At 50.9% G+C, this 14,999-nt stretch overlaps 2 protein-coding genes across 3 annotated transcripts in view; one reads left to right on the plus strand and one right to left on the minus strand.

Moving 5' to 3' along the window:
* Positions 1-3,671: 3,671 nt before the first annotated feature.
* GEMIN7 (gem nuclear organelle associated protein 7) lies at positions 3,672-7,044 on the minus strand (the record flags this gene model as incomplete). The annotated part of the gene is made up of 2 exons (XM_082299669.1): positions 6,490-7,044; positions 3,672-4,056 (listed from the first exon to the last, which is right to left on the minus strand). Exons 1-2 carry the CDS (start codon positions 6,837-6,839, stop codon positions 3,672-3,674), a joined length of 735 nt encoding a protein of 244 aa, XP_082155795.1. The 5' UTR covers positions 6,840-7,044.
* Positions 7,045-7,406: 362 nt separating this feature from the next.
* Positions 7,407-14,999, plus strand: part of PPP1R37 (protein phosphatase 1 regulatory subunit 37) — a 50,035-nt gene continuing 42,442 nt past the window's right edge. For both annotated transcript variants that reach the window (XM_082299617.1, XM_082299616.1), the window contains exons 1-2: positions 7,407-7,746; positions 13,498-13,595. In XM_082299617.1, coding sequence (XP_082155743.1) covers positions 7,566-7,746; positions 13,498-13,595 — 279 coding nt within the window. In that variant the 5' untranslated portion in view covers positions 7,407-7,565. The remainder of the gene's footprint in view (positions 7,747-13,497; positions 13,596-14,999) is intronic.

Raw genomic sequence — 14,999 nt, forward strand, 5'->3', positions numbered from 1 at the left:
AAATGAGGAAAAATGGGGGAAGGAAAATGAGGAAAAATGGGAGAAAAATGGGGAAAAATGGAGGGGAAAATGAGGAAAAATGGGAGAAAAATGGGGAAAAATGGAGGAAAAATGAGGGAAAATGGGGGAAAATGGGGAGAAAAATGAGGAAAAATGGGGGGGAAATGAAGGAAAATGGGGAGAAAAATGTGGAAAAATGGAGGGGAAAATGAGGAAGAATGGGAGAAAAATGAGGAAAAATGGGGGAAAAATGAGGGAAAATGGGGGGAAAATGAGGGAAAATGGGGAGAAAAATGAGGGAAAATGGGGGGGAAAATGAGGGAAAATGGGGGGGAAAATGAGGAAAAATGGGGGGAAAATGAGGGAAAATGGGGGGAAAATGAGGAAAAATGGGAGAAAAATGGGGAAAAATGGAGGAAAAATGAGGGAAAATGGTGGAAAATGGGGGGAAAATGAGGGAAAATGGGAGAAAAATGGGGAAAAATGGAGGAAAAATTAGGGAAAATGGGGGAAAATGGGGAGAAAAATGAGGAAAAATGGGGGGAAAATGAAGGAAAATGGGGGAAAAATGAGGAAAAATGGAGGAAAAATGTGGAAAAAATGAGGGAAAATGGAGGAAAAATGAGGGAAAATGGAGGAAAAATGAGGGAAAATGGGGAGAAAAATGAGGAAAAATGGGGGGGGAAATGAGGAAAAATGGGGAGAAAAATGGGGAAAAATGGAGGAAAAATGAGGGAAAATGGGGGGAAAATGAGGAAAAATGGGGGGAAAATGGGGAAAAATGGAGGAAGAATGGGGGGAAAAGGGGAGAAAAATGAGGAAAAATGGGGGGGGAAATGAGGAAAAATGGGAGAAAAATGGGGAAAAATGGAGGGGAAAATGAGGAAAAATGGGAGAAAAATGGGGAAAAATGGAGGAAAAATGAGGGAAAATGGTGGAAAATGGGGGGAAAATGAGGAAAAATGGGGGGGAAAATGAGGGAAAATGGGGGAAAAATGAGGGAAAATGGGGGGAAAAGCCAGGAAAAATGGGAATCAAGCCAGGAAAAAGTGGGGAAAAGGCCGGGAAAAAGGCGGGAAAATGGGGAAAAGGCTGGGAAAAAGGCGGGAAAATGGGAAAAAGGCGGGAAAATGGGAAAAAGGCGGGAAAATGGGGCAAAGGCAGGAAAAACCGCCAAGAAAGAGGCCCAGCTTGTGGCTCGAAGCAGCCCTGGCGGCTTTATTGCCTCGGGAGCTCATTGCAGAGGGAAGGAGAAGGCCAGCACGTCGGAAAAATGGGGGAAAAATGGGGAAAATGGGGAAAAATGGGGAAAAATGGGGCGAAAAGGGGAGGAAAAATGGAGGGGAAAATGAGGAAGAATGGGAGAAAAATGGGGAAAAATGGAGGAAAAATGAGGAAAAATGGGGGAAAAATGAGGGAAAATGGGGGAAAATGGGGAGAAAAATGAGGAAAAATGGGGGGGAAAATGAGGAAAAATGGGAGAAAAATGGGGAAAAATGGAGGAAAAATGAGGGAAAATGGTGGAAAATGGGGAGAAAAATGAGGAAAAATGGGGGGGAAAATGAGGAAAAATGGGAGAAAAATGGGGAAAAATGGAGGAAAAATGAGGGAAAATGGTGGAAAATGGGGGGAAAATGAGGGAAAATGGTGGAAAATGGGGAGAAAAATGAGGAAAAATGGGGGGGAAAATGAGGGAAAAGGGGAGAAAAATGAGGAAAAATGGAGGGGAAAATGAGGAAAAATGGGGAAAAATGGAGGGGAAAATGAGGAAGAATGGGAGAAAAATGAGGAAAAATGGGGGAAAAATGAGGGAAAATGGGGGAAAATGGGGAGAAAAATGAGGAAAAATGGGGGGGAAAATGAAGGAAAATGGGGGAAAAATGAGGAAAAATGGAGGAAAAATGGGGAAAAAATGAGGGAAAATGGAGGAAGAATGAGGGAAAATGGAGGAAAAATGAGGGAAAATGGGGAGAAAAATGAGGAAAAATGGGGGGGGAAATGAGGAAAAATGGGGAGAAAAATGGGGAAAAATGGAGGAAAAATGAGGGAAAATGGGGGGAAAAGCCAGGAAAAATGGGAATCAAGCCAGGAAAAAGTGGGGGAAAGGCCGGGAAAAAGGCGGGAAAATGGGGAAAAGGCTGGGAAAAAGGCGGGAAAATGGGAAAAAGGCGGGAAAATGGGGAAAAGGCGGGAAAATATGGGCAAAGTGGGCAAAGGCCGGGAAAAACCGCCAAGAAAGAGGCCCAGCTTGTGGCTCGAAGCAGCCCTGGCGGCTTTATTGCCTCGGGAGCTCATTGCAGAGGGAAGGAGAAGGCCAGCACGTCGGAAAAATGGGGGGAAAATGGGGAAAATGGGGAAAAATGGGGAAAAATGAGGGAAAATGGGGAAAAATGAGGGAAAATGGGGGAAAATGGGGGAAAATGAGGAAAAATGGGAGAAAAATGGGGAAAAATGGAGGAAAAATGAGGAAAAATGGAGGATAAATGGGGAAAAAATGAGGGAAAATGGAGGAAGAATGAGGGAAAATGGAGGAAAAATGAGGGAAAATGGGGAGAAAAATGAGGAAAAATGGGGGGGGAAATGAGGAAAAATGGGGAGAAAAATGGGGAAAAATGGAGGAAAAATGAGGGAAAATGGGGGGAAAATGAGGAAAAATGGGGGGAAAATGGGGAAAAATGGAGGAAGAATGGGGGGAAAAGGGGAGAAAAATGAGGAAAAATGGGGGGGGAAATGAGGAAAAATGGGAGAAAAATGGGGAAAAATGGAGGGGAAAATGAGGAAAAATGGGAGAAAAATGGGGAAAAATGGAGGAAAAATGAGGGAAAATGGTGGAAAATGGGGGGAAAATGAGGGAAAATGGGGGAAAATGGGGAGAAAAATGAGGAAAAATGGGGGGGAAAATGAGGGAAAATGGAGGAAAAATGAGGGAAAATGGGGGGAAAAGCCAGGAAAAATGGGAATCAAGCCAGGAAAAAGTGGGGAAAAGGCCGGGAAAAAGGCGGGAAAATGGGGAAAAGGCTGGGAAAAAGGCGGGAAAATGGGAAAAAGGCGGGAAAATGGGAAAAAGGCGGGAAAATGGGGCAAAGGCAGGAAAAACCGCCAAGAAAGAGGCCCAGCTTGTGGCTCGAAGCAGCCCTGGCGGCTTTATTGCCTCGGGAGCTCATTGCAGAGGGAAGGAGAAGGCCAGCACGTCGGAAAAATGGGGGAAAAATGGGGAAAATGGGGAAAATGGGGGAAAATGAGGGAAAATGGGGAAAAATGAGGAAAAATGGGGGGGAAAATGAGGGAAAATGGGGGAAAAATGGGGAAAAATGAGGAAAAATGGAGGAAGAATGAGGGAAAATGGGGAGAAAAATGAGGAAAAATGAGGGAAAATTGGGGGGAAAAATGGGGAAAAGTGGGGAAAATGGGGGAAAAAGCCAGGAAAAATGGGAATCAAGCCAGGAAAAAGTGGGGAAAGGCCGGGAAAAAGGCGGGAAAGTGCAGGAAAAGGTGGGAAAAGGTCAGGAAAAAGGCGGGAAAATGGGGAAAAGGCGGGAAAGTGCAGGAAAAGGTGGGAAAAGGTCAGGAAAAAGGCGGGAAAACGGGGAAAAGGCAGGAAAATGGGGCAAAGGCAGGAAAAACCGCCAAGAAAGAGGCCCAGCTTGTGGCTCGAAGCAGCCCTGGCGGCTTTATTGCAGAGGGAAGGAGAAGGCCAGCACGTCGCTGGCGCGCAGCAGAGCCGCCGCCTGCATTCCCAAGGGAGTCCGCAGCCGATCCACCTGGAACGCCACGGATTCGGCGGGCGCGGCGCCCAGCTCGGCGTCCAGCAGGAGCCCGCTCCAGAGGGAAAAGCGGGCGCGGCGGCCTCGGGAGAAGCTCAGGAGGCGCAGGAAGCGCTCCCGGAGCGCGGCGCGGACGCTCTGGAGGAGCTCGGGAGGAGCTGCGGGCGGAGATCGGGAAGGGCAGCGGGAAGGGCAGGAAAAGCCGCGGCTCCCGGAGCTGTCGGGGCCCCGCGGGAGGCGCAGGATCCGCACGGGGAGCGGGAGGAGATGGGGCGGGGAGGGATGGAGGAGGCTGGGAAAGAGGGGGATGAGGAAAAATGGGGGGGATGGGGAGAAATGGGGGGGAAATGGGGAGGAAATGGGGGGGAAATGGGGGGGAAATGGGGAGGAAATGGGGAGAAAAAATGGGGGGGAAATGAGGAAAAATGAGGGGGAAATGGGGAGAAAAAATGAGGAAAAATGGGGGGGAAATGAGGAAAAATGGGGGGGAAATGGGGAGAAAAATGGGGGGGAAATGAGGAAAAATGAGGGGGAAATGGGGAGAAAAAATGAGGGGAAATGGGGGGGAAATGAGGAAAAATGGGGGGGAAATGAGGAAAAATGAGGGGGAAATGGGGAGAAAAAATGAGGGGAAATGGGGGGGAAATGAGGAAAAATGAGGGGGAAATGGGGAGAAAAAATGGGGGGGAAATGAGGAAAAATGAGGGGGAAATGGGGAGAAAAAATGAGGGGAAATGGGGGGGAAATGAGGAAAAATGAGGGGGAAATGGGGAGAAAAATGGGGGGGAAATGAGGAAAAATGAGGGGAAATGGGGAGAAAAAATGAGGGGAAATGGGGAGAAAAAATGAGGGGAAATGGGGGGGAAATGAGGGGGAAATGGGGAGAAAAAATGAGGAAAAATGGGGGGAAATGAGGAAAAATGGGGGAAAAAAATGGGGGGGAAATGGGGAGAAAAAATGAGGAAAAATGGGGGGAAATGAGGAAAAATGGGGAGGAAAAATGGGGGGGAATGGGGAGAAATGGGGGGGAAATGGGGAGAAAAAATGAGGGGAAATGGGGGGGAAAATGGGGGGGAAATGAGGAAAAATGAGGGGGAAATGGGGAGAAAAAATGAGGAAAAATCGCGGGGAAATGAGGAAAAATGGGGAGAAAAAAATGAGGAAAAATCGTGGGGAAATGAGGAAAAATGGGGGGAAAAAATGGGGGGGAAATGAGGAAAAATGAGGGGGAAATGGGGAGAAAAAATGAGGAAAAATGGGGGGGAAATGAGGAAAAATGGGGAGAAAAAATGGAGGGGAAAATGAGGAAAAATGAGTGGAAATGGGGAGAAAAAATGAGGAAAAATGGGGGAAAAATGGGGGGGAAATGAGGAAAAATGGGGGGGAAATGGGGAGAAAAAATGAGGAAAAATCGCGGGGAAATGAGGAAAAATGGGGAGAAAAAAATGAGGAAAAATCGTGGGGAAATGAGGAAAAATGGGGGGAAAAAATGGGGGGGAAATGAGGAAAAATGAGGGGGAAATGGGGAGAAAAAATGAGGAAAAATGGGGGGGAAATGAGGAAAAATGGGGAGAAAAAATGGGGGGAAAATGAGGAGAAATGGGCGGAAAAAAGGGGAAAAGGGGGCAAATGGGGAAAAAATGGGGGGAAATGAGGAAAAATGGGGAGGAAAAGGGGAAAAATGGGGGGAAAGTAGGGAGAAAAATGGGGGGAAAATGAGGAAAGACGGGGGAAAAATGAGGAAAAATGGGGGGAAAATGGGGGGAAAAGGGGAGAAAAATGGGGGAAAAATGGGGGGAAAAGGGGAGAAAAATGGGGGGAAAAATGAGGAAAAATGGGGAGGAAAATGGGGAGAAAAGTGGGGGAAGGGGGGGGAATGAGGAAAAATGGGGGGAAAAATGGGGAGAAATGGGAGAAAAATGGGGAAAAGGGAGGGGAAATGGGGAAAAAATGGAGGAAAGGGGGATAAAAATGAGGAAAAATGGAGTGGGAAATTAGGGGGGGAAATGAGGAACAAATGGGGGGAAAAGGGGAAAAATGGGGGAAAAAAACGAGAAAAAGAAGGATGTGAATTCCAAGGGGATCCCGCTCCCGTTCCCGCTCCCCCCTGGGTCTCCCATTCCCGGTTCCGAGTGCGATTCCCGCTCCCCTCCCGCTTGGATCTCCCGGTCCCGATCCCGTTCCCGTGGGGGATTCCCGGTCCCGATCCCGATCCCGTGGGGGATTCCCGGTCCCGTTCCCGCTTGGATCTCCCGGTCCCGATCCCGTTCCCGTGGGGGATTCCCGGTCCCGATCCCGATCCCGTGGGGGATTCCCGGTCCCGATCCCGCTTGGATCTCCCGGTCCCGGTCCCGATCCCGTGGGGGATTCCCGGTCCCGTTCCCGCTTGGATCTCCCGGTCCCGGTCCCGATCCCGTGGGGGATTCCCGGTCCCGATCCCGCTTGGATCTCCCGATCCCGGTCCCGATCCCGTGGGGGATTCCCGATCCCGGTCCCGATCCCGTGGGGGATTCCCGGTCCCGGTCCCGTTCCCGTGGGGGATTCCCGGTCCCGTTCCCGCTTGGATCTCCCGGTCCCGATCCCGTTCCCGTGGGGGATTCCCGGTCCCGTTCCCGCTTGGATCTCCCGGTCCCGGTCCCGATCCCGTGGGGGATTCCCGGTCCCGATCCCGCTTGGATCTCCCGGTCCCGGTCCCGTCTCCCGGGTGGGATTCCCGGTCCCGTACCCGTGCGGGCTTCCCGGTCCCACGCAGCTCTCCCGGTCCCGTGTGGAATTCTCGGTCCCGTTCCCGGTCCCGGTCCCGGTCAGGGGGCTCCGATCCTGCTCAGGAGGTTCCTGGTCCCGTTCCCGGTCCCGTGTGGGATTCCCGGTCCCGTTCCCGGTCAGGGGGCTCCGATCCTGCTCAGGAGGTTCCTGGTCCCGTTCCCGGTCCCGTGTGGGATTCCCGGTCCCGTTCCCGGTCAGGGGGCTCCGATCCTGCTCAGGAGGTTCCTGGTCCCGTTCCCGGTCCCGTGTGGGATTCCCGGTCCCGTTCCCGGTCCCACGCGGGTCTCCCGATCCCGATCCCGGTCCCATTCCCGGTCCCACGCGGGTCTGCCGATCCCGGTCCCGTTCCCGGTCCTGTGTGGGTTTCTCAGTCCCTTTCCTAGTCCCGAGTGGGGTTCTCTGTCCCGATCCCGATCCCGATCCCGGTCCCGATCCCGGTCCCGGCCCCGTCCCCACGCGCGTCCCCGGCCCTGCGCGCGTCCCCGGCCGCTCCGCCGATTCGCCTCCCGGCCCCTCGGGGCCTCTCCGAGCCCGCTGCCACCGGAGCCCCCTCACCGCTCTCCTTCTCCCGCTTCCTTTCCCCCTTCTCCCTCTCCCTCCTCTCCCTTTTCCCCAATTTCCCCCCCCCAATTTTCCCGGCCGTGACGAATCTGCCGCCCCCAACCGCCGCGCAGATTCGCCGCCGCAGATTCGCCACGGCCGCCGGGCCCCGCGCGGCGCCTCCTCCTCCTTTCCCCTCCTCTCCCTCCGCGCTCCCCTCTCCCTTTCCCCTCCTTCCCTTCCATCCCTGCCCCTTCCCGGTTTTGTTTTTTGTTTTGTTTTTTTTTTTCCGCCGCTCTCCCCATCCCGCCGGCAGCTCCCAGCGCGGCCGTGGCGAAAGTGCGGCCGTTGCGGCCGTGGCGCGGGGCCGTTGCGGCGGCTCCGCTCGGTGCCGCTCCCGGTCCCGGGGCCTCCCTCGCTGTGGCCGGCCCGGGGTGGCCCCCGGGGCTCCGGGCGATGCCCCCCGGGCGGCCCTGAAGCACCGAGAGCTCCGCGATGGAAGAGGCCGAGGCCGCAGCGGGGGACGCGGCCCCGGCGGCCGCCGAGGCCTCCCCGGGAGGGGCGGCCCGAGGGGCCGAGGACGGGCGGGGGAGGCCCGGGGCCAAGCGGGTCACGTTCCCCTCGGACGAGGACATCGTGTCCGGGGCCGTGGAGCCCAAGGATCCCTGGAGACACGGTGAGGGAATGGCGGGGGAGGGGATAGAGGGGGGGGGGGACGGACGGGGAAGGGAACCGGAGAGGGGGGGGGGAGGAGGCTTGGAAACGGCCTGGAAAGAGCCCTGAAATGCTCTGAAAACAGCCCCCGAAATGCCCCCAAATCACTGTAAAAAGGGCCTGGAAAGAGCCCCGAAATGCCCCCAAAACCGGCCTGGAAAGAGCCCCCAAATGCCCCCAAATCACTGTAAAAAGGGCCTGAAAACAGCCCCGAAATGCTCTGAAAACAGCCCCGAAATGCCCCTAAATCACTGTAAAAAGGGCCTGGAAAGAGCCCCGAAATGCTCTGAAAACAGCCCCGAAATGCCCCTAAATCACTGTAAAAAGGGCCTGGAAAGAGCCCCCGAAATGCTCTGAAAACAGCCCCCGAAATGCCCCCAAATCACTGTAAAAAGGGCCTGGAAAGAGCCCCGAAATGCTCTGAAAACAGCCCCCGAAATGCCCCCAAATCACTGTAAAAAGGGCCTGGAAAGAGCCCCAAAATGCCCCCAAAACCGGCCTGAAAACAGCCCCCGAAATGCCCCCAAATCACTGTAAAAAGGGCCTGAAAACAGCCCCGAAATGCCCCCAAAACCGGCCTGGAAAGAGCCCCGAAATGCCCCCAAATCACTGTAAAAAGGGCCTGAAAACAGCCCCGAAATGCCCCCAAAACAGCCCCAAAAAGCGGCCTGGAAAGAGCCCCAAAATGCTCTGAAAAAAGCCCCCGAAATGCCCCCAAATCACTGTAAAAAGGGCCTGGAAAGAGCCCTGAAATGCTCTGAAAACAGCCCCCGAAATGCCCCCAAATCACTGTAAAAAGGGCCTGAAAACAGCCCCGAAATGCCCCCAAATCACTGTAAAAAGGGCCTGGAAAGAGCCCCCAAATGCTCTGAAAACAGCCCAAAAACCGGCCTGGGAACAGCCCCGAAATGCCCCCAAATCACTGTAAAAAGGGCCTGGAAAGAGCCCCGAAATGCCCCCAAAACAGCCCCAAAAAGCGGCCTGGAAAGAGCCCTGAAATGCTCTGAAAACAGCCCCCGAAATGCCCCCAAATCACTGTAAAAAGGGCCTGGAAAGAGCCCCGAAATGTTCTGAAAACAGCCCAAAATCCGGCCTGGAAAGAGCCCCCGAAATGCCCCCAAATCACTGTAAAAAGGGCCTGGAAAGAGCCCTGAAATGCTCTGAAAACAGCCCCGAAATGCCCCCAAATCACTGTAAAAAGGGCCTGGAAAGAGCCCCAAAATGCCCCCAAAACCGGCCTGGAAAGAGCCCCGAAATGCCCCCAAATCACTGTAAAAAGGGCCTGAAAACAGCCCCGAAATGCCCCCAAAACCGGCCTGGAAAGAGCCCCGAAATGCCCCCAAATCACTGTAAAAAGGGCCTGAAAACAGCCCCGAAATGCCCCCAAAACAGCTCCAAAATGCGGCCTGGAAAGAGCCCCGAAATGCTCTGAAAACAGCCCCCGAAATGCCCCCAAATCACTGTAAAAAGGGCCTGGAAAGAGCCCTGAAATGCTCTGAAAACAGCCCCCAAATCACTGTAAAAAGGGCCTGAAAACAGCCCCGAAATGCCCCCAAATCACTGTAAAAAGGGCCTGGAAAGAGCCCTGAAATGCTCTGAAAACAGCCCCCGAAATGCCCCCAAATCACTGTAAAAAGGGCCTGGAAAGAGCCCCGAAATGTTCTGAAAACAGCCCAAAAACCGGCCTGGAAAGAGCCCCCGAAATGCCCCCAAATCACTGTAAAAAGGGCCTGAAAACAGCCCCGAAATGCCCCCAAAACAGCCCCAAAAAGCGGCCTGGAAACAGCCCCAAAATGCTCTGAAAAAAGCCCCCGAAATGCCCCCAAATCACTGTAAAAAGGGCCTGGAAAGAGCCCCGAAATGCTCTGAAAACAGCCCAAAAACCGGCCTGGAAAGAGCCCCGAAATGTTCTGAAAACAGCCCAAAAACCGGCCTGGAAACAGCCCCGAAATGCCCCCAAATCACTGTAAAAAGGGCCTGGAAAGAGCCCTGAAATGCTCTGAAAACAGCCCCAAAAAGCGGCCTGGAAAGAGCCCCAAAATGCCCCCAAATCACTGTAAAAAGGGCCTGGAAAGAGCCCCGAAATGTTCTGAAAACAGCCCAAAAACCGGCCTGGGAACAGCCCCGAAATGCCCCCAAATCACTGTAAAAAGGGCCTGGAAACAGCCCCAAAATACCCCCAAAACAGCCCCAAAAAGAGGCCTGGAAACAGCCCCAAAATGCTCTGAAAAAAGCCCAAAAACCGGCCTGGAAAGAGCCCTAAAATGCTCTGAAAACAGCCCAAAAACCGGCCTGGAAACAGCCCCAAAATGCTCTGAAAACAGCCCCGAAATGCCCCCAAATCACCCCAAAACCGGCCTGGAAAGAGCCCCAAAATGTCCCCAAATCACCCCAAAACCGGCCTGGAAAGAGCCCCAAAATGCCCCCAAATCACCCCAATCCCAAACCCTTTTCCTGCTTTTCCATGGAATTTTTCCTGCTTTTCCATGGAATTATTTCCCGCTTTTCCTTGGAATCTTTCTCACTTTTCCTTGGAATTCTTTCCCCACTTTTCAATGGAATATTTCGCCCCTTTTCCATGGAATTTTTTCCCACTGTTCCATGGAATTTTTTCCCGCATTCCCTTGGAATTATTTCCCACTTTTTCATGGAAATTTTCCCCGCTTTCCCACGGAATTTTTCCCGCTTTCCCACGGAATTTTCCCCTCATTCCCACAGAATTTTCCCCACGGAATTTTCCCCGGTTTCCCACGGAATTTTTCCCTCATTCCCACGGAATTTTTCCCGCTTTCCCATGGAATTTCCGCCGCATTCCCACGGAATTTTCCCTCATTCCCATGGAATTTTCCCCGCTTTCCCACGGAATTTTCCCCATGGAATTTTTCCCTCATTCCCACGGAATTGTCCCCACGGAATTTTCCCCTCATTCCCACGGAATTTTCCCCACATTCCCACGGAATTTTCCCCACTTTCCCACGGAATTTTTCCCTCATTCCCACGGGATTTTCCCCACATTCCCACAGAATTTTCCCCACTTTCCCACGGAATTTTCCCCGCTTTCCCACGGAATTTTTCCCGCATTCCCACGGAATTTTCCCCACGGAATTTTCCCGCTTTCCCCTGGAATTTTTCCCCACTTTCCCACGGGATTTTTCCCTCATTCCCACGGAATTTTCCCCATGGAATTTTTCCCACATTCCCACGGAATTTTCCCCGCATTCCCACGGAATTTCCCCCACTTTCCCACGGAATTTTCCCCACATTCCCACGGAATTTTTCCCTCATTCCCACAGAATTTTCCCACATTCCCACGGAATTTTTCCCTCTTTCCCACGGAATTTTCCCCACATTCCCACGGAATTTTTCCCTCTTTCCCACGGAATTTTCCCCACTTTCCCACGGAATTTTTCCCTCATTCCCACGGGATTTTCCCCACTTTCCCACGGAATTTTCCCCTCATTCCCACGGAATTTTTCCCTCATTCCCACGGGATTTTCCCCACTTTCCCACGGAATTTTCCCCACATTCCCACGGAATTTTCCCCATGGAATTTTTCCCTCTTTCCCACGGAATTTTCCCCACATTCCCACGGAATTTTTCCCACGGAATTTTCCCCACATTCCCACGGAATTTTTCCCTCATTCCCACGGAATTTTTCCCACGGAATTTTCCCCTCTTTCCCACGGAATTTTTCCCTCATTCCCACGGAATTTTCCCCACTTTCCCACGGAATTTTTCCCTCTTTCCCACGGAATTTTTCCCTCATTCCCACGGAATTTTCCCCACTTTCCCATGGAATTTTCCCCACTTTCCCACGGAATTTTTCCCTCATTCCCATGGAATTTTCCCCACTTTCCCACGGAATTTTTCCCTCTTTCCCACGGAATTTTTCCCTCATTCCCACGGAATTTTCCCCACTTTCCCATGGAATTTTCCCCACTTTCCCACGGAATTTTTCCCTCATTCCCTTGGAATTTTCCCCACTTTCCCACGGAATTTTTCCCTCATTCCCACGGAATTTTCCCCATGGAATTTTTCCCTCTTTCCCACGGAATTTTTCTCCCACGGAATTTTCCCCACTTTCCCACGGAATTTTTCCCTCTTTCCCACGGAATTTTTCTCCCACGGAATTTTTCCCTCTTTCCCACGGAATTTTCCCCGCATTCCCACGGAATTTTCCCCTCATTCCCACGGAATTTTCCCCACTTTCCCACGGGATTTTCCTCTCATTCCCACGGAATTTTTCCCTCATTCCCATGGAATTTTTCCCTCTTTCCCACGGAATTTTCCCCACTTTCCCACGGAATTTTCCCCTCATTCCCACGGAATTTTCCCCACATTCCCACAGAATTTTCCCCACTTTCCCACGGAATTTTTCCCACATTCCCATGGAATTTTTCCCTCATTCCCACGGAATTTTCCCCACTTTCCCACAGAATTTTCCCCACTTTCCCACGGAATTTTCCCCGCTTTCCCATGGAATTTTCCCCACTTTCCCATGGAATTTTCCCCACATTCCCACGGAATTTTTCCCTCATTCCCACGGAATTTTCCCCACATTCCCATGGAATTTTTCCCTCTTTCCCACGGAATTTTCCCCTCTTTCCCACGGAATTTTCCCCACTTTCCCACGGAATTTTTCCCACGGAATTTTCCCCTCATTCCCACGGAATTTTTCCCTCTTTCCCACGGAATTTTCCCCATGGAATTTTTCCCTCTTTCCCACGGAATTTTTCCCTCATTCCCACGGAATTTTCCCCACATTCCCACGGAATTTTCCCCACATTCCCACGGAATTTTTCCCTCATTCCCACGGAATTTTCCGCTCTTTCCCACGGAATTTTTCCCACGGAATTTTCCCCTCATTCCCACGGGATTTTTCCCTCATTCCCACGGAATTTTTCCCTCATTCCCACGGAATTTTTCCCGCTTTCCCACGGAATTTTCCCCACATTCCCACGGAATTTTTTCCCTCATTCCCACGGAATTTTCCCCACTTTCCCACGGAATTTTTCCCGCATTCCCACGGAATTTTCCCTCGTTCCCATGGAATTTTCCCTCGTTCCCATGGAATTTTTCCCGCTTTCCCACGGAATTTTCCCTCATTCCCATGGAATTTTCCCCACTTTCCCACGGAATTTTCCCCACTTTCCCATGGAATTTTTTCCCTCATTCCCACGGAATTTTCCCCTGCATTCCCATGGAATTTTCCCCGCTTTCCCACGGAATTTTTCCCCTGCATTCCCATGGAATTTTTCCCAAATTCCCACGGAATTTTCCCCACTTTCCCACGGAATTTTCCCCACTTTCCCCCGGAATTTTCCCCATGGAATTTTCCCCACTTTCCCATGGAATTTTCCCCACATTCCCACGGAATTTCCCCCATGGAATTTTTCCCTCATTCCCACGGAATTTTCCCCACTTTCCCATGGAATTTTTCCCACATTCCCACGGAATTTTTCCCTCTTTCCCACGGGATTTTCCCCACGGAATTTTCCCCTCTTTCCCACGGGATTTTCCCCATGGAATTTTTCCCTCATTCCCACGGATTTTTCCCCACTTTCCCACGGAATTTTCCCCTCATTCCCACGGAATTTTCCCCACTTTCCCACGGAATTTTCCCCACATTCCCACGGGATTTTCCCCACGGAATTTTTCCCCACATTCCCACGGGATTTCCCCTCTTTCCCACGGGATGTTCCCGCTTTTCCAGCCCAGAACGTGACCCTGGAGGAGCTGCTGGCCGCCTACCGCCAGGCCTGCCTCAAGCTCGGCTGCCGCCAGATCCCCAAACTCCTCAAGCAGATCCAGGCGAGTCCGGAGCCTCGGGAATGTCGGGAATGGCCCCAAAATTCCCGGGTTTGGGGGGTTCTGTGGTGGGGTTTGATGGGGAAATTGGGGGAAAATGGGGGGGAATTGGGGGGAAAAATGGGGGAAAAATGGGGGAAAAATTGGGGAGAAATTGGGAAAAAATTGGGGGGAAAATGGGGTAAAAATGGGGGAAAATTGGGGGAAAAATGGGGGAAAAATTGGGGGGAAATTGGGGGAAAAATGGGATAAAATTGGAATAAATTGGGATAAAATTGGGGTAAAATTGGGGTAAAAATGGGTAAAATTGGGGTAAAATTGGAGTAAAATTGGGATAAAATTGGGGTAAAAATGGGGTAGGAATGGGATAAAATTGGGATAAAATTGGGAGAGATTGGGGGGAAAATTGGGGGGAAAATTGGGGCAAAATTGGGATAAAATTGGGGTAAAATTTGGGTAAAAATGGGGTAAAATTGGGGGAAATTGGGGGGAAAATTGGGATAAAATTGGGGGGAAATTGGGGGAAAATTGGGGTAAAAATGGGATAAAATTGGGGTAAAATTGGGGTAAAATTGGGGTAAAATTGGGAAAGGTTGGGGGAAAGGTTGGGGGAAAAATGGGGTAAAATTGGGATAAAATTGGGGTAAAAATGGGGTAAAATTGGGATAAAATTGGGGTAAAAATGGGGTAAAATTGGGGGAAAATTGGGATAAAATTGGGGGAAAAATGGGATAAAATTGGAATAAATTGGGATAAAATTGGGGTAAAAATGGGGTAAAATTGGGATAAAATTGGGGTAAAAATGGGGTAAAATTGGGGGGAAAATTGGGATAAAATTGGGATAAAATTGGGGTAAAAATGGGGTAAAATTGGGATAAAATTGGGGTAAAAATGGGGTAAAATTGGGGGGAAAATTGGGATAAAATTGGGGGGAAATTGGGGGAAAATTGGGGTAAAATGGGATAAATTGGGGCTAAAATTGGGGTAAAATTGGATAAAATTGGGGTAAAAATGGGATAAAATTGGAATAAATTGGGATAAAATTGGGGTAAAATTGGGAAAGGTTGGGGAAAAATTGGGGGAAAAATGGGATAAAATTGGGATAAAATTTGGGTAAAAATGGGGTAAAATTGGGGGAAAATTGGGGGGAAAATTGGGATAAAATTGGGGGGAAATTGGGGATAAAATTGGGGTAAAAATGGGGTAGGAATGGGATAAAATTGGGATAAAATTGGGAGAGATTGGGGGGAAAATTGGGGGGAAATTGGGGCAAAATTGGGATAAAATGGGGTAAAATTTGGGTAAAAATGGGGTAAAATTGGGGGAAATTGGGGGGAAAATTGGGATAAATTGGGGGGAAATTGGGGGAAAATTGGGGTAAAAATGGGATAAAATTGGGGTAAAATT

The sequence above is a fragment of the Coloeus monedula genome, assembly GCF_965178545.1.
Source record: "Coloeus monedula genome assembly, chromosome: 33".
Classification (NCBI taxonomy): domain Eukaryota; kingdom Metazoa; phylum Chordata; class Aves; order Passeriformes; family Corvidae; genus Coloeus; species Coloeus monedula.